Source organism: Pavona decussata, unplaced genomic scaffold (genome assembly GCF_977016875.1).
Source record: "Pavona decussata unplaced genomic scaffold, jaPavDecu1.1 SCAFFOLD_91, whole genome shotgun sequence".
NCBI lineage: Eukaryota > Metazoa > Cnidaria > Anthozoa > Scleractinia > Agariciidae > Pavona > Pavona decussata.
In genome coordinates this window covers 1,421,303-1,439,921 of record NW_028145508.1, presented here as the reverse complement: position 1 = coordinate 1,439,921, position 18,619 = coordinate 1,421,303, and the positions used below count along the sequence as shown (strand labels likewise).

Here is an 18,619-nt window from a genome sequence, read left to right as displayed (position 1 = left end):
AGCTCCAAAACCTAACTAACGATTACATTTTTGCTTCCATCAATTATAATTAAACGACTACCAACGGATCATGAAAACTACAGAGAACGCGCGCGAGCCACAGGACACCTACTCACACGGGCGAGGCTTGGTTAAATGGGCGGTTGGTTCCATGCCTAGCCTCGATCGCGTGTTCTTTCCCACCCTCCACCTCCACCTCCACCTCTACCCTGTGTGTACCGACAATATACTGTTGAGAGGGGGGGGGGGGGGTGACCCCAAGGCCCAAGGTGGACTAGCATCTCATCAAGGTGGGTGGTGCGGGAGAATTGCTAGGTCTTGAAGTTAGTCACTACTTGTCACAGTATACTCGGAAACTGGAAGAACCAAAAACAAAATTACAGCTTCAATTTACAGCTTTTGCTTTTAGTATTTTAGACTAAAGAAGTAGGGTGGGATGGGTGATGTCATTCTTTCCTATAGCCTACCCCCCACTCGCCCCACCATCTTGTTCTAAAATCAGTCTGCACTTGATAGCTCTCTTCTAATTTTCCATCGTTTTGTGTTGCATCTTCTTTGCTTCTTCTTTACGATGACTTCAGACAAAAAGTTTGTGCGTGTCTGTTCTAACAACAAGAAACGAAGAAGAAACGCTTGAAAGTAGCTCTTGGAGCTGAATGATCTTCGTACCGTCTTTTCAAAGTTAATTTTAGTAAATGACTTTCTCGACGTTGTCAATAAACCAATTAATTAGGTGCGTCAAAGGATGTTTATTACTTCAAGAGCTGGCTGAAATCCCGAAAGAAAAAATAGAGATATGGGGAAAAAAATCGCTGTGGCAACATTAACGGATGTTTGGGGAAAAAGAAAAATGCTCGAGCTATTTCGAAAACGTTTAACAATCGATTTATTGTGTTAATATGTGAACGTATTGGCGTTCGGTGTGGCTATTGCAATATAAAAGTTAAATGATGCGCTTTTAGAGTTCGAAAACAAACCGATTAGCGAAAGACGAAGAAAGGTTGAGCTGAGGAGAAACAATGCAGTTTGTTTATAGGTTTTAACTTAATGGAGCTTGGCTTTGTGACGTTTTCTTCTAGCTACCATTTTCTATTCCATGCGGCGCAATCTATAGAAATTACAGTACAGCTTTTTGTTTACTAATTGAAAGCATTTTCCTTGGCGAAAAAAATTCCAGCTGCAAGTGGTCAAATGAAAACAAATTAACAAGTAATATGGGTTTTTGCGCTGCGGGCGTAAATATTTTTAGACTGTTTAACTTTAGGAACGGAGCTAATTTCCTTCGATTCGTTTTGTGTGCACTACCCGCCGGCATAGCACCGAAAACTTGTCAAAGACGGGGTTAATTTATCGGGCGAAAACAATAGCACATGGATTAATACGCAAACATTGTCCAATTTTTATGGTAATATTTCTCTAATATCGCCATGCTTAAACCTTTGTTTATTTTGATTACATAGCACATATCTTACGCACGTTCGTAATTTCATCAGTTTGCTTGTGGCGTTTTTATGGATAAATCTTCAACTTCTCCCGTAGTCCCTTTGCTAAATGTTCCTGGCTACGAAGGGAGAAAAAATGACGTCGTGTTTTGTGGTTCCGAAGGCCAGCAACACGTTGTGTTTTTTCCAGGCGATGTTCAGGTAAGTCCAACAAATTTTCATGTCAACGGAAAACTAGTGCGTGAAAAAGGTCAAATTGTTGCGAAAAAGTGTTAATCTGTAAATTGGCTTTTCCGTTTAGCTTTGGCGATATTTTACGGTTGTGCGCTAAGTTGTTTAAGATTGTTTAAGAAGCATTTCACGGTTATTTGAGTATACCAATGCTTTGTCTTGTTTTATGGAAGTTTGTTTTGCATGTGATTTTCAGCCGAGTTCGCTCCAACTGCTATCGGCTATCTTTCTAGATTACAACAGCGCAAATAGCTTTTTGCCGAACTAAAAATGAAAACAATCGAGATTTGCGAAGTCGTGGAAAAGAAAATCCTATCTCAATCAAGTACAAGGTCGTTAATAAATTGATTTACCCTATCATAGTTTTGTTGATGAAGCCATTGAAGTTGAAAGGTTTCAAGTGATGGCGCGATGTCGTCGATGTTTATATGTCCTCATTGAGTATTTGCCGGACACCTAATGCGCAAATTGTTTTATTGAAGACTGACAAAGCCAGATAAAAGCGAAGGATATTCTCTACAGTTTTTAAAACTGTTGTTAGCGAGAGGTCAAAGCAAATGTTAATTTCTCAACAGAAATGCTGTGACTGTTTTTCTTTTAACGATCTGTGTAAAATCTACTCTCCAGGGAACTCCTTGTTCATTGTACTTTGCAGTCTTTCCGGCTGTGAAATCGTACTGGGCTTCTTGTATATACAAATTGATATGATACGGCCCTAAAATCTCCGCCAAACTGCCTTCATTTATTTAGTGTAATGGCGTCAAAGCGGTAAACTGAACGAGGCAATTTGAACAAGAGAATAGGAATTTATTGACGGGGATGTGTGTTGGTGAAAATCAAGTAATTTGGCTACAGGTGTAAGTCTCGGAAGATAGAAGCGTTTTGTTTCTTGGTAGGTTTTCTGCCAAGTTTCCTACCAAGAGCTCCCTCCCTGAAAACTAGGCGGTGAATTTCATTTCTGGACGTTTTCTTTCAGTTACATTCACTTAAAAATCTAAAACTTTGGAAAGTTCTTGAAGGAAAGTACATTTAAATGCTCGTGTCTGGCCAAAGACTCCGTTTTAAAGCTGTGCGTTGAGAAACTGATTCTTCCGAAAACAGTTTTAACTGGCTTTGTTAAGACTTAAAGTAAAACAATTTGCGCATTTCTCATAAACGTTGTAGTAATTGTAATTCATTCAGATATTGATTTTGTATGAAAATGTGTTCACCTTTAATTCCATTGCAAATGTTAGATGAAGACAGATATTGCTTTCAACTGCAATAGTGTTCAATACCCTGAACAAACAAAATGTTGAAAAGGACCGAACGAGAATATTTCTTAAATGTTCCTTGTGTTTTCACGTTGTTTTATGTCCTTTCTAAAGGCATATTTTCGTTAGCTGTTAAAGACAATCTGATCCGTTTGGATTCTTTAGTTGAAATTAAAGCCACATTGAGTTTTTAAGAACCAAATGTTTTATTCCTCGTTAATTTACGTGCTGTTGTTGGCGCTTCCCTTATTTTGCACTTTAAGCGACATGTCGGTTACCCTTGCGAAAACAAAAGAAGTTTCGAAAGTTTGAGGTGATATTTCGATAAACAAAACAGTGGTTTCATCGCAATTTAATCCGAATCTCCGAGGCAGTTAAGCGGTCTTCCGAATAGATCTTCCACAAAAACAAATCGTTCTGTACCTCTGATTAATAACAATCTTTACTTGACCGAGAGTCAGATTTTATTTGCGACTTCGAAACTTTCGAGCGTTTTCAATTTTAGTTCGGTGTTGCAATTTGTTAAGAAATGACGGTGAAAGATCAACAGTCATAAGCCGAATATTTGAGGTATGACGTTATTTGCGTAAAAAAAAAATACAAATAAGTGTAAAAGCACCAACGTAGCATGATGTCTTCTAGTTCTGACACTGTTTGATTTGAACGTTTTAACGACCTACACGAGTTGACTTCAGCGTAACAAAACAACTTTTCGTTTCTTTTCAGGATTACATGGAAAACATGGAAAAACACGCTGACAACAAGAAATGGAAACAGTGGAATCTAGAAGCCACAGCCAAGATATTAGAAAAAAGATTTCCATACAGCTTTATTTGGGTTGTGCGACCGTCCAGATATCATCTCAACACGTTCGCCTGTTATCAGAACTTTGTAGACGTGAATATGTTTGGTGTACCTGACCACAGAAATCTCGATTATGGGGCTTTGTATCATTTGAAAGCTCTACTTGAATCATCTGTTAGACGAGGTAAGTGTATAGTTGGTTGTTTAACTTATTAAGGAACTTCGGCAGCCACGACGGCGACTGCAACGAGAACGTCAACAAAGCAATAAGCTTAATAACCAAAACATGTTCGCACGTTCTCCATAAAGCCTTGAATTTGGTCATTTTCATGTTGTTGTTTGGCCGAGGACGACAAAGAAAGGCACGTGCAGTGCCTATTGTTTTGTGACATTTTCGTTACCGTCGTCGTAGTACCTGCTTATAAACACCTCTAATTTCCTTCCCCTGAATGGTATTTTACTAAAAGCCTTGAAATGAAAACCATGTCAGCGTCATCAAGCCAATCGCAACGAAAGTAAATTAGCCAATAAGGAGTCGCGAAATATAAAGCACAACCAGTGTCAAAAGTGGGAAGCATGCGTGTAGCTTGTATCATGTACAGGAAAGCACGGAACTGTTGCTAAACATGGCCGGGAAAGGTGCAGAGGTCAAGGCGCGATTTGTGCAATTTGATTGGCTAGAGGAGAGGTTCTGATGACCCTTTCAGTGAAGACAACTATAAATAAAGTGAGAGATTTTTTTTTTTTTTTTTTGGAGGGGGGGGGGGGGGGTTGTTAAGCGGGTAAGATTGATATTCAGTTTTTAGGGCCTGGACATTTGATTTGAAATTTTGTTGTGGTATAAGTGGTTACACCTGTTGGACAATCAACAGTTTTGGATGCCTTCGCGCGCGAAAACTTTGGGGAAAAGACCCCGGCTTTCTTTTCCAGTGGTTAAACCCTTCCTGGTTTAAAAGTTTCTGGGTTAAAGTATGAAAACAATACAAAACGTAACACGGTAAGGGGAATTTCACATCGCCAAGACGTATGGTTGACAGTTTCTCACTTTTGAACGTATACGGTACTTAACCCAACGTAAACAAGCTAATTTTACAGAAATGGCCTTCGAAAGATTTGGCCCGGCTTGATTTAGAGGATTCCACATTTGGTTCAAAAATCAGTTTGGCAAATTAAACCGCAGCTCAAAAAATCAGTTTGGCAAAACTCAGCCTTGCTGTGTAAAACGAACAGGAGTTTGGGGACAGCAAGGTAAAGCTACAACTGTTTGACTTTGTTTTAGAATTCTGACTCAAATCATTCAATCCACATAGTTTTGGACATTCCAGAGGACGAGGAAGACCCTACATCTGATTTCCCGGTGGTTCTTATAGGATTCAGTAAGGGTTGCGTAGTCTTGAATCAAATCATTTACGAGCTTTCTATGGTGTCGGCGGGCGTCGACCCGCGCCTCAATGACTTTACGTCACGCATTTCTACAATGTACTGGTTGGACGGCGGCCACAGCGGAGAATCTAACACGTGGATCACTGATGAAAAATTCCTTTACCATCTGGCTAAGCACGTGCCAAGCATTCGCGTGCACGTGACACCCTATCAAATCAAGGATTCCACGCGGCCTTGGATTGGAAAGGAACAGAAAAAATTTGTGGAGAATCTGCGCTTGCTTGGCGCGAAGGATGTAAAGGTCAAAGTTCATTTTCAGGATAGAGATCCCTCGCTGGCATTCCATTTTAAACTTCTTGAAAACTTTAAGGGAAAGTTTTGAGCTACTGTTAATAGGTCTTAATAATCTAAATAAGAAAACAAAAGGTTATAAAAAGGGGAATAACACACGGTTCAACTCACGTTAGTAATCAAGTTATTGGATTGTTCAGTATTCAACAAATATGAAATGGTGTATCGCGCCATTTTGAATATTAGAATAGGCCATTCAACATGTTTTATTTCGTTCAAGAATGTTCAACATTCCCATCAGCAAAGAAAATATCAAGCATGTTATGGTTGAACCTGTGCCGTTTGTTTAAAGGGGAAGTATCATAGGGTTTTTGATATCTTTTGTTAAAAATGATGAAATAAGACCTTCAACTCAATTCTTCAAAGGAACAACTCGTGATCTGTTCTAGCGCATTTTGGAAACAAAAATGCGAGAACTTGAAAGACGTTAGCCTAACATTTTTCAAGTTTCAATCCATTCCGACCTACTCTGTCTCTGGCCAGAGGCACTAATCGACAGTTTTATTGCACTGGGGTGATAGTTTATAAAAAAAAACGTGTCAATCATTTCGTTGTTTCTGCTGACAGACAAACATTTTGGGTTTTGAAATGACAGCAAATTTGCAGCAGCAAGAAAAGTAAAGCACATCCAGTTACAATACATGCAGATATTTTACAAAACAATAATTGAACGACAAGGTGATCATGAAAACGTTTGTTTAGAAACCTTGGTATTGAGTGCTGCATATATTGTATATGGTGAAGCAGATTGTGAGTGAACTATTTCGTATTTTAACGGTCGACGTTTTTCATTAGGGACCTTAGGGAACGTCAGCGACGACGGCAACGCCAACGAAAGCGTCACTTGAAAATATAACTTTGCTTCATCTGTGCTACTTCGCGATTATTTCAACTCGTTCAACTCCTACATAAACGGTGAACTACACAGGAACCAAATTGGAGGAGTAGCGTCGGTTCAAGTTAAGAAAGAGAATGAAAAATTCACCGTCGTGTGTTCACGTTCTCCACAAAACCTTGAATTTGGTCATTTCACGTTGTTGTTTTGCAGAGAACAGCAAAAATAATTTACCAAAATGTATAACGCACGTACATAGCCATTGTTTTGCTAATTACAGTGTAAATTATTTTTTGACGACCTCGTTGTCATCGCCGTTTAAGGTCCCTATATCGAAACATCATAGTCGGAACATCAATAAGCTCGACAGAATAATTTATTTCAGAAATGTTTTTAATATATATTTTCAAGAAAAATCGACAACGAATGTACAGTGTTGGTATACATATACATAGTAATGCTCTTGACAAACTGAATACATTGCACAGCTATATGAGAGTGATTGACATACAGTTTGACTTTATCATTACACAAGTATCAAGCTGCGACCAATATCACACACTGATAGATACGGAACCCTGTTACAAGGTTATTTAATAGCTATTTAAAACTGGATCATTGTATAATGTAATTCCAGGGATTTGATTGGCTTAGCGGCCATGGTATATCAGCCATCATCAGTTTAAATCGTCTTCTGGGGCCCATTTGTCAAAACTCCCGAACAGTTTTCCAGAACCCGAGAAGTATTTTTCAAAGCCATTTTCCATCGGCTGCTGGTAGCTTTTTGTTCAAACTATCCCAAAGTGTTTCTTAATCTTATAAAGTTTTCAACGGTTTAGCTTTCAAAATCATAAAAGTCAATTTTCTGGCAATGAACATCGTGCAAGTAAAATAGTTTTTCGGGCCCGAAAAGTTTTCCGGGAGTTTTGGGAAACACGACACGCTGGTCTCTCTTGCGAAACGAAATCAGCAAGATGTAGCTATATTTTTTGGTCCTTTGTAATAAAACAATTATTACACTATGAAATCGGGTTGTATATGTGAACTCAAAAGTTGGCCATAAATTCATGTTTAACGATTCGCTTTTTAGCAGCGGTCTCAGGGACCTCTGCTAGCAGGAAGTTTAACGAGGTTGATTGAAATGATTGTTTTATGATGTACTCCTCGACAGGGTAATATAGAGTGTTTTCATTCACGTGACTACCGACCATTTTGGTTTACTGAAACAAAAGAAAGTATTTGCATAAAAACAGAGTTCAATTCCCAGAGGTTTAGTTTGGGACACCAACATGGCCGCCATTTCTTTGTTTTGGGACACCAACATGGCCGCTGTGACGTCATGTGAAAACACTCTATAGTTACAAATTGTCGAGAAAACAATGAAGAAAACAAATAGAAGAAACCGGCGTTCAATTTTCCAGTTTCTTTTAAAAACGTAGCTTTCCAAATAAGGTAGTGGTAACATGCTGTGTCACGTGGCTCATTGAGTAAGGCACCAATCAAATTGCTGCATGAAAACTGTACTGTCGTAAGGATAACGAGCTGTTATTAAATGCTCTCCACGGTTATGTCCTACATAACTGTTAACTTAGGAATATTAACAATTAACGAATGTAACGTACAAGGTTAAATAAACACGATTTGTTTGACTGGTTTAAGAATTTGTGTATTCTTGATCCTTCTTTGTACAGCTCCATTCTCAAAATTTAAGTTCTTCTAACTTCTGTGTGAACTTTTTTTATTGGAAGAATATGGTATGGAATAACTTTTTAGCTAACCTGAAGACATTCACTGGCGGAACAAGAGAAGCTCCCCCCCCCCTCCGATCCCGTACTTTTACGACCAAAACCAAGACTCGAGAAAATTCGTTTTTCACGAAGGGATGGAAGATTCGACTTGGGGAGGTGAAAGATCGAATTATGTGGCTCTAACATTTATGAAATCGTAATATCTATGGCACTAATCTAAAATCATACATATTAACTCATCAAAGCTATTAATTTTACATACGTTCGCTTGCCGATAGACATCAGCTACCAAAATTAATCGAAGTTCAAAACATTCGACTGCTCGTTTGCCTCAATTAAGCTTTCCTTGGGCAGTTTGTTATCTAAATGTACAAAAGCCAAATTTTTGCTGATATTTAAAGCGTGAACCAAAGCGAAAGCTAAACGATATTGATGTCAAAATATGGCTACATTTTGGTAAAAAGTTTTACCAAAACATTAATGACAAAGCATGTTTTTGTGTTTTAAAAACTTTTGCAAACGTCTTGTTAACTGAACTGGAATATCAACAGCTACAAAATTAATCGAAATGATTTCCATACGCTCTGTGTAATGCCTACGTTATAGATTAAACGTTGCTTTTACAAAGCGATATTTTTTTTTATCCAGAATGCGAGTTAATGCTTTTCAATTACAGATAAAGTTTTGCTGAAACAATCCACGACAAGCAACCATTTGTAAGTCTAATGTAATAGTTATATTTTTTGTAGTTCATTGGTTGTTTCTCTGAAATTTTTGATTATTTTTATCACCTCTCATTCTAATCTTTTATTTTGTGAACGCTTGATCGTGCTGGAAGTCATGAAAAATTTGTATCAAACAGGTAGAAAAGATATTTCCGGAGAACAATGAATGTTTTAAAACCATTTTCCACTCATTTAACTAATGGCCCACACATTTTTTTTTTCAAATACTTCAAGCTTATAAACAAATTACCGAAACGCTTAATGATTTTCCTATATTCTGGTTTTTTAATCATTTGTTCTTCACTATAACACAGAGGATGCATTCATTTGCCGCTAAATGTCACAGTCGTTTTTTTCAATATTTTGAACCTAAACAATTTAATTTCAGAAACGAAGTAGATTGTAATGGAATATTGCCATTTGGACAACGGATACATATTTTTGTTTTATCTAGCATAATTGATTTTTGTATTTACACGATAAACAGTTGTGCAAATAGGTCCGCTTGTTTTTTCCGTATCTGCTTAAAAAGGCAATTCTTAGGAGTGGCTTTTATCACGTCGACAAAGATTTCACCACGACAAAACGTATAGCTAGCTTGTTCCGTGTAAAGTCATTAGGGAACCTAAGAAGCGACGAGGGCAACGCCAACGAACTCCTGAAAATATGCGTATTTCATCTGGGCTACTTCGCGATTATTTCAACTTGTTCAACTTCTACAGAAACGGCGAACTACCCAGGAACCAAATTGGTAGGAGTGGCGTTAAGAAAATGAAACATTCACCGTCGTGTGTTTACGTTCTCCACAAAACCTTGAATTTGGTCGTTCCACGTTGTTGTTTTGCAGAGGACGGCAAAGAAATGTTCCAAAATTTAAAACGCACGTGCAGAGCGATTATTTTTGCTCATTAAACCTACTGTTTTGCGGCGTTGTCGTTGCCGTTGCCGTTGTCATTACTTAATTTCCCTATTAAATTCTTGTGTTCTGATAAAAAAGATTGCTCCGAGTCTGTCATTTTTCTTGTGTTCTGATTAAAAAGATTGCTCTGTCGTTTTTGTTTTTCAGTAATTAGCTTCTAAAATTTTTGTACTTCTAGCTAGAAAAAATATATAGCTGGTTACGGCAGAGCATTTTTAAAATGTCGTCTTCTTCTTCTTCTGAATCCAAGTGGATTAGGTTGTTATAGCCCAAATGTTTAGAAGAAACATTGCAAGCAATAAACCGTAGCTGTATAATTGTGTTACTTGCCCTGAACTCTCTGTCCCGCGTACTTCGGGTCCCTGGCAATTCACCGCGGATTTGGACAGTTCCGGGAGGTAATCATTCCAAAATGCAACTTTAAGGGGCTCGAAGTCTTTGGCCATATGAGGGTTTGCTTCGATTCGAAGATATGCTTGATCATTTGGCTGAAATTCTTTCCAATTTACGCCATACACAGGCTTCGACGTTGTGACTCCATTTTTGACAAAGTTTGTGTAAACAGTCACCATAAAGTCGCTTATGTTTCTATCCTCCTCTGTATACGGGTGCGGTAAGCTTAGATTTAGCAGAGGGACGCCGAACGCATACGCTGTTATGTCTCCGTGCGCCACGCCTTCCCACGCTTGTTTAGGGCTGTGCTGAGAGCGATGCCGAAACTCGTACAACCATGTTGCAGAATAACGACTTTGGAAAGCCAGGCTTGCATGTGTCGGCGCTACGACGAAGTAATCGGTCAAGGCATCGATCAAACTTTGTCGAATTTTTGAGGCGTTGTTGGTATTTCCCGGCCAGTGTGTGTACTGAAACAGAACTGCGTCAACCAACAGCGACTTCCGTTCGGCGGAGTGTGAAATGCTGTTGATTATGTGCATCTCTATGTTGCTTCTGAACAAGGTTTTGTCGTATTCTTGCGCAGACTTACCCAGCAAAAAAGAGCCTTCGTGGCTCACGAAACCAGCGATGGTGGGTAACTTCTGAAACTTGCCCGCTTTTCGCAGATTTATCGGAGAATCGAGCAAAAATCTTTCATCGACAACGGGATAAAAGAAGCCGTTGGTCCCAGACTCTAAAATTTCCAGCGCCTTTTTCGACCTTAGACATTGCAACATTAAACCTGTGCTTTTAACATCAGGGCACTTTAATTTCTCTGCAAGCCGCCTCGAGGCCCGGGAAACGCCTGAATTGTCGTGAAAGGCAAATGGCGACAAATCGGTTCCGCTTTCTGTGATGATACGATGAAAAAGACCTTTTGACAGAGGCGAGAGAAGATGAAGGTTAACGCTTGCTCCACCAGAACTCTCCCCGAAGAGTGTTACCCGTGATGGATCGCCTCCAAATTTTTCAATGTTCTTTTTGATCCATCTCAGCGCCTCAACCTGATCTAGCATTCCGTAATTTCCTGGAGCAGCTGAGTCACCTGTCGAGAAAAACCCGAAAGGGCCAAGGCGATATTGAATGCCAACGAGAATTATTCCTCGCAATGGCAAATATTCGCCTGGGGACACGACGCGTATAGGAGTTCCAGCGAAGAAGCCACCTCCGTGAATGTAGGCCAGGACGGGGTAAGATTGATTCGAGTTGGACGCGTTGGCCGGGGTGTAGATATTCAGGTACAAACAATCTTCACTGATGTTGTCTGCCTCGGAGAATCCATCCCAAGCTTGCCGAATTGACATGTTGTAGTGGTGAATCATCTGCATACAGATGCTTTTGAACGAGGTCGCTTGGTAGACATCCTTCCAGCCCAGATGGGGCTGTGGCGGGGCGAAGCGCAGGTTGTCAACTGGAGCCATTGCATAAGGAATCCCCAGAAATTTATGGATCGCCTTAACAGATCCGTGGGCGTTTGGAATTACCTGAGTAACACCTTGAATTAAGCCCAGTTCAGTTGTTATCAGAGCGGCAGGATCGTGGGCTTGAACTGTAGCAATTAACAGCGGGACGAACGAAAAAAGGACAATTCTACACGAAGTTGCTTCTTTCCTTTCCGCCATGTTTACCAAAGGCCTATCAGTGCCAAATGGCTGCCTCACTCACCAAGCTGTCGTGTTTCTAATTTTCTCACCTGTCAGGATAGGCTAACGACACAATCTTAATTGCCTTCAAAAAGGTAATTTCGGTTGTTAAGCTTGTTTTTCAATGGATAAAATCAACGGAAATGACCAAAGATATTTATTATTGATGTAACCGCAAGGGGTATGAACAATAGTATGCAATCAGTTAGGGTAATTGAACAGAACACCTTTCCTTGAATGGTAATATTGCAGTGTCTCCTGGACGTCAAAGAAAATCGTTTTCATTTTTCCGCTTCGAATGCCAGTTTTTCACGCAAATTGCCTTTAATTTTTTTTGTAATCGTTATTGGTCATAAAATACGTTTTCTGTGAAGGGTAGTTCTAGCGAATGAATATGCGAGAACATAAAAGAAAATTATTTCCTTGTTTTTGCCCGTTATTGGAAATTGCACACACCATGATATCACCTTTTCTTCTGGGTCAAAATCGTGTTTGACCTGACCAGCAATTAATTCGCTTAAACCTTTTATTCCTTTGTCATCTAAGTTTACAAAGACGTTCAGATCGTGGAGCACCCTTAAAAAACCTGCCGCATGCTGTGTATATCTTTGTTGAAGAAATCTTCAGTTTATGCCCATTTTCCATTTTCACTTGTTGGAAATTAACATGTCACGTGAAGGCTCCAGACTTGAAAATGTTCTGTTGGTATACAAAGTGTTGAAAGTTACGTCTGTTTGTTATCCATTCACTGGTGACCGAGGTTTCTTTCAATGAATACTGCAATGGATTGAAATCGCTTCTCTCTTATCAGTTGTCTTCACACACCGCGAAACGATCAGTTCTTCTTCGTGGTTGCAAACTTTAACCATAGAAACATTTATCTCAAGAATAAACCTTTTTGAAATGATTTTTTTCCGCTTGTTAGCCACTTGTTCAAGGAATAAAAAATTACATTTCTCACTAGTCACTCATCACATTGAAATCAAAATATTTTTTAATATGCGTAGTAACCAGAGTTCAAGTGCTTCTCTTCATTGAAAAAAGAAAAAAACTCTTTGCCTTTTCGGCCTGGAGCTAATTTTCTGTAATTAAAACCCAAGAAATGATGAAAAATGAACACCCTACAGCATAGTATTGCTCAATAGCTTTCATTTGAATGGTCACCCTCTTGATCTCGTTTCGTATCCAAAAAACGAACAACCTTATCGCATGTCTTTCTAATTAGCCTGTTCCGTGCGAACTATAAAGGCGAGGAAAATATTGCGAGCGTTAGAAAAAGTAGAAAAGAAACGCAATTTGCTTCACACGGCTCCCCACTATTTGAAAACCGGGAACAGGCTAGTTTTCTAAACAGCTTTTTTTTAAGCCATGGGTCTTGCGCAAACCTTCAAGATAACGGCACTGCCATCTTTGGACATTTTCCAGTAGAATTACTTCCAAGTCACGTCAAGTCCATTTTTTAACTCCAAAACCTAACCACAGCGCCTAGAAGGCCATAGCTCTTTCCTGAAACATATCATAAAAGTATACCTGTACAGCAGTGATTAAGTTATACGGTGATGGAAATTTAATTAACTTTGATGTAGAGTTTGGATCATTCATAGAATAGTGATAGCTTATGGAGTGAATGACTCAGAGGTATTATCTGCAAGAAAACCCACCTTGGTTTAGTGAAAACATCTGCCAAGGACCTTCGGAGATCGTTCTCCGTAACTGCAATTCGTCTAATGTTTTAACTTTAAAAAATGGCGAGGAAAACTGAAGTTGGTATCTATTTTGTGGCAAGGGCAGGAATGGTTAAGTCAGCTAGAATGTGATTCTCGTCAAATTATCTTAACTGCAAATACAAGAATCTTCCACGAAGCGGTAAAGTAATCCTTTAAAGACGAGAGGTACAATACTAACTACTTAATTTTGCAAATTAAGTTTTAACATAACGAGTTTTTAACTAACTCTGGCGACGACGCTGTGGGGTATGGCGTGAGAAATCTCGTCCTGCAATTTCCTCTTTCCGTTAAATGCTACTGTACGTATATCCAGTTTCGCAGTGGGAATAAGGGGCTTTAGGTCTGTTTGTGTATTTTGCTTCTTACACTGAAATTTACCGCTAATACGGAGGCAATAGATTTATTTACCGACTTGCAATTGTTTACTGATTAGTAAACGACGTTGTTAACTTTGAACAAATGATATTCTTGTTATATCCTTGTTAGAGAGTTGAAAGACACGAGACAAACTAATTGGAACCTTCAAATGTCATATTAGCATCAACAATAGGGAAGCCCTACCGCGAGGAATTTTTTTGGGTGGAATGCAAATGCTTGAAAAGGTGCCCGACACAAGAGAAATCTGTGTTGCTACACTCTAAATATCAAGAAACAATCTGCGACAAGATACAGTGTCAACTAGAATTGTCCAGATACTCAGCCTAGTTTACGACAAACGACTCACAGACGTGAGATTCGCGTTCATGTTTTCTTGAAAAAATTGGTACACAGATGAGAACAGTGGAAAACAATTCTGACGTTTGATGCTAACGCAAAACTACTCAATTTTACTGAGAAACTGAAAACAGCTTGCGGCAAATGTTGGGTACGGTAAACATGGTCACGTGGTCATTTCTGCCGTCTGCCGTTTGCCGTAAGCGTAATTCTCTAAATCTCTTTAATAGTGACGATAAGCTCTAGGCGGCCGAGGAGAAAAATATCCCGGCCCAGGTAGATCGAATCGATAACAAAATAGAACAAAATAAATAAAAACGAAAAGTAAGCAATAAAGGGACAGGTTCGAGAGCTAGCTGGTCAGTAATACAAATAACTGTACAACCGTAGGTAACAAGGCGTTCAGGAAAACCGAGCTTAACAAAGGCGAGACTCTCGCATGGCGGAAGTGTTGCTTTTGAAAGGAAACCTAAGCTTAGAGACAACATGCCGAAGGGTATCACAATACCATTTTGTGGGCGTGACTCAAGTTCACTTAGTCTCCATTTGGATCGTCACACGACACTTTTTTTATATGTGTACTTTAAGTTTTTCCCGATCAGAAAGTACAAAAACCCAAATTTTACCATCTAAAAGTTACAACTACTGTATACAGCTGTTTCAATTGACGTTGTTGGATCAAAGTATAAAGCTTTAAGGCAAGACCTCAGGATTCTGTGGATTTTTTATGAATAAGGTCATCAAAGTCAGCGATGCCTCGTCGTCTGTCCAGTAAAGATATACGATGGCGAGCCATTTGGATGAAAGAAATGTTAGGATATCAAATGGATATGGTGGCAGCCTCTTTGAAGATATCTTTAAGCTCTAAGCTTTGATCCGACAACGTTAATTGAAATAGCTGTATAACCCTATATTATCTTTTACGATTTTATTTTCGCCAAATACACAGGTAGATATATTAACAATAACTGTATGTGATTAGAACTTAATTAAGAACAAATACAATATTTTGTTATCAAACGTTAGAGCCTGGAGGCTAAATAAACCGATGAGTTTTCGAGTTAGCCCCAGCTAGCTAGATTAAATTGCGTCAGTTCTAGTTAGGGAGCAGAAGAAGGTAGCACTGGTGATGGGTAACAAGAGTCTATTGACTATTATCTTGAGGGTGGTACGTGTTGGTTTTCGAGTTGATTTTGGAAAAGTCGATGAGTGTTTTTATAGATTCGGGAAGTTTTCTCCAGAGGTCAACAGCTGCGTGAGATATTCTTTGTTTGCCAATATTTGTTCTTGCACGTGTTTTGAATGCCCACATTCTTCTACCTTCTCCTATGACGAGCTTCTGCCTTGATTTATTATTATTATTATTATTATTTTTTTTTTTTAATTTATTTATTAATTTTGTTTTCATGCTGACCTTGTCTTGACCAGTGGATTTACTTGCAGGAACTGTGTCTCCGCCGGAAGTGCCTTAACGCAGCTTTTATGTCAACAGGTCTTTCTAAGTGCTATGAAAAGTTGTGGAATTGTCATTTTGTTTCTTTATTGTCCTGTTGGAGTTCTCATTTGTTTTGTTGACAAGCGGAAGACATTATATTTGTCGGCAAACTGGTCATGTTACAGAAATACGCCGACATTTCCAGTGCCTGAACATTTTAAACGCGGTTCACTTCTTTTAAAAATTAATTTTAAATAATCAAATTTTTACGCAGTCATTCATGCAAGTAAATTTTATTTTCTGGATGGCTTCAATATGTTTGTATATAGTGTCCATAGTCTTCTATAAGTATTTATTTATTTATTTATTTATTTATTTATTTATTTATTATTTATTTATTTATTTATTTATTTATTTATTTATTTATTTATTTATTTATTTATTTATTTTGAGGGCCATGAGGACCAGATCATGTGTGCAATAGGCTCCCTCGGTCGACATGTCGACCCTGACGCATCGACGAAGTGTCGACCGAGTGTCGACTGATGCACGACCGGCACTCGGTCGACCCTTTATCGATAATTCATGTCGGTCGAGAGTATAGGTCGGAAGTTGACCGATATGTTGGCGCCACGTCGGTCGATACTTGACCAACGTTTTGTCGATAGTTAGTCGCCATTTTGCCGACGCATGTCGGTCTACTCTCGAGACTGTCCATGTGATGCTCGCGCGCGATTACACGCTTCACGGCTGCCTCGCGTTTTCGCGCTTTCGGCCATCCGCGTCTCCCACCGTGAATTTGGAACGAAAAAAGACTGTTTTGCAGTCCAGTTTATATGCCTGCCTCAAAAATCTAGTGAAGGGAAACGTTAACTGTACATTTGATATGGAAGTGTTACTTTCCAATAAAATAACCTATAATGTGATCACGCGGAATTCCGCCATTTTTCTTAGACCTTTTTGTACCCAGGTTTCCCGCCAAGAATTGGCTATCGTACCCAGAGTCCTCAGGCTCTTTGGCCAGCAGTTGGTTGACAGGAGCGACCAACCGCTGGCCAAAGAGCCTGGGGACTTTGGGTACGGGATTAACATTCGGTCAGACAGGCAAAATTCAAAACTCTCCGTATCTTTATATCGATCAAGAATATCATAAAACGCGCCCCAGGTCTATACTTTTGCAACACAGAACGTAAATTCTTCCTAGGCAACCACGAAATACACGTCTTTAGTTGAATTAGCTACAAACCCTGTATAACTTATTGATGTCTGCACAATCAACGACCGCCCCTTGGAAATAGCCCATTTTACAGTTGTGTGCTATGTGACCTGGCCTTGGATTGTAAGCGAGGCTGGGGTGACTTTGTTTTGAGACGAACCTCACTGCTCTTCATATGTAGATCATGCTGTTCTTATGCTAACTAGTTTACATTTACATATGAAAAACAGTGAGGTTTGTATCAAAGCAAGGTCACCCCCAGCCTCGCTTCCAATCCAAGGCCAGGTCACTTAACACACAACTCAGTAAAAATGGCCCATTTCCATCGATTCACTGCACGTTGTCACACCCATCATCGAGAAACACAACTATTTTAATAGCAAACTGATTGCTAGGCTGATACTACAGCAAAGGGCTTGTCTAGGGCCAGAGCTAGTGTCATCCCTGTAATCAGTTTGGTTTATTTACACGTAAAAGAGATGCGGCAACGAAACGTATTCAGAACAGTTTATTTGTGCAAATGAATGTCAATATATAAAACATATATTTTGAGCTGCGGACGAAATATCAAGTAGAAGAAAGATCCTTGCAGTTAGCACGCAACTTAAGCGGTTGCGAAAAGAAAGCCTGAAACTGCTTAAGTTGCGTACTAACTGCGAGGATCTTTTATCTGCCTGATGCAGTGAGAAAGTGATTGTCATTGAGGGGATGTGGGAAGTGGGATTTGTGCGTCGTGTGGTCCCCTGCATTCAAAAGTTTCGTAATTATTATTAAACCTCCAGTCTGAGACACTTGGTAAAAATATATGGGGCTAAATTAAGACCAAAAGGAAAAACTGTAAAACAAAAATACTATCTGATAGTGCTGGGAAAAATAAGCAGGAAAACCCTGAATCGTTCCCAGTCGTCTCTCTCGTCTTTTCGCGCCAGGGCTGATTGCCCTCCCCCCTCCCCACCCCCCGTGCGTGCTTCTCTCCCCCTTGAGCGCACATTTCCCCTCGTGCGTGCCTCTTCTCAAAGACAAGAGAGTCGTAGCCTGCGTAGCAGTCGTTTTCGTTTCCTTCAAGCCAAGCGGGGCAAGCGCGCGAGGGCATTGGACAAAAAGGAGCAAAAAAAGTAGGAGCGGGGGGGAGGGGCGCCCCTCCACCCCCCCCCCCCCCCCGCTCCTACTTTTTTTGCTCCTTTTTGTCCAATGCCCTCGCACGCTTGACCCGCTTGGCTTGAAGGAAACGGAAACGACTGCTACGCAGGCTAAGAGAGTCGCTCAACTGGGGGCAGTCATGGAAAAACCCAAAGTGTCAAAATGGTGATAGCCAGATTACAGATCAGAACTGAAAAGGAATCACCCTTGTTGACATACAAAAACAAAGTTCCCAATCTTCTGCTTCCAAATAAACTGCAATGGCTGACATGGGCATAAGACCTATGTTAGATCATTATGAACTTTTGTGCCAGAAGCTTTTCAACACCATACTAGACGACCCATGCCACAAGCTTAGGGCAATCCTTCCACCATTGCATGATGACTCACGGTATAACCTTAGGAAACAGCACCATTTTAATATGCCAAGGCTTCGTACTGATAGAGCTAAGAATACATTTATATTTGCAATGTCGAGGAAATTTAACTGGAAATTTAGCTAAACTTTATCTAGGCTGTGGTTTCTAGTTTTTAGTTTCAGCCTAATATACGTATCTTTTATGAGACATAGTTACATTTTTCTATTTTTTCTACTATTTCTGTAATTAAGTTTAAATT

At 39.6% G+C, this 18,619-nt stretch overlaps 2 protein-coding genes across 2 annotated transcripts; one reads left to right on the top strand and one right to left on the bottom strand.

Moving 5' to 3' along the window:
- The first annotated feature begins 26 nt into the window (after positions 1–26).
- LOC146474145 (mitochondrial protein C2orf69 homolog) lies at positions 27–7,326 on the top strand. The gene is made up of 3 exons (XM_085117416.1): positions 27–1,643; positions 3,653–3,914; positions 5,041–7,326. Exons 1-3 carry the CDS (start codon positions 1,512–1,514, stop codon positions 5,493–5,495), a joined length of 849 nt encoding a protein of 282 aa, XP_084973542.1. The 5' UTR covers positions 27–1,511; the 3' UTR covers positions 5,496–7,326.
- On the bottom strand, positions 6,885–14,886 carry LOC146474144 (cocaine esterase-like). The gene is made up of 2 exons (XM_085117414.1): positions 13,431–14,886; positions 6,885–13,275 (listed from the first exon to the last, which is right to left on the bottom strand). Exon 2 carries the CDS (start codon positions 11,746–11,748, stop codon positions 9,946–9,948), a length of 1,803 nt encoding a protein of 600 aa, XP_084973540.1. The 5' UTR covers positions 11,749–13,275; positions 13,431–14,886; the 3' UTR covers positions 6,885–9,945.
- Positions 14,887–18,619: the final 3,733 nt, after the last annotated feature.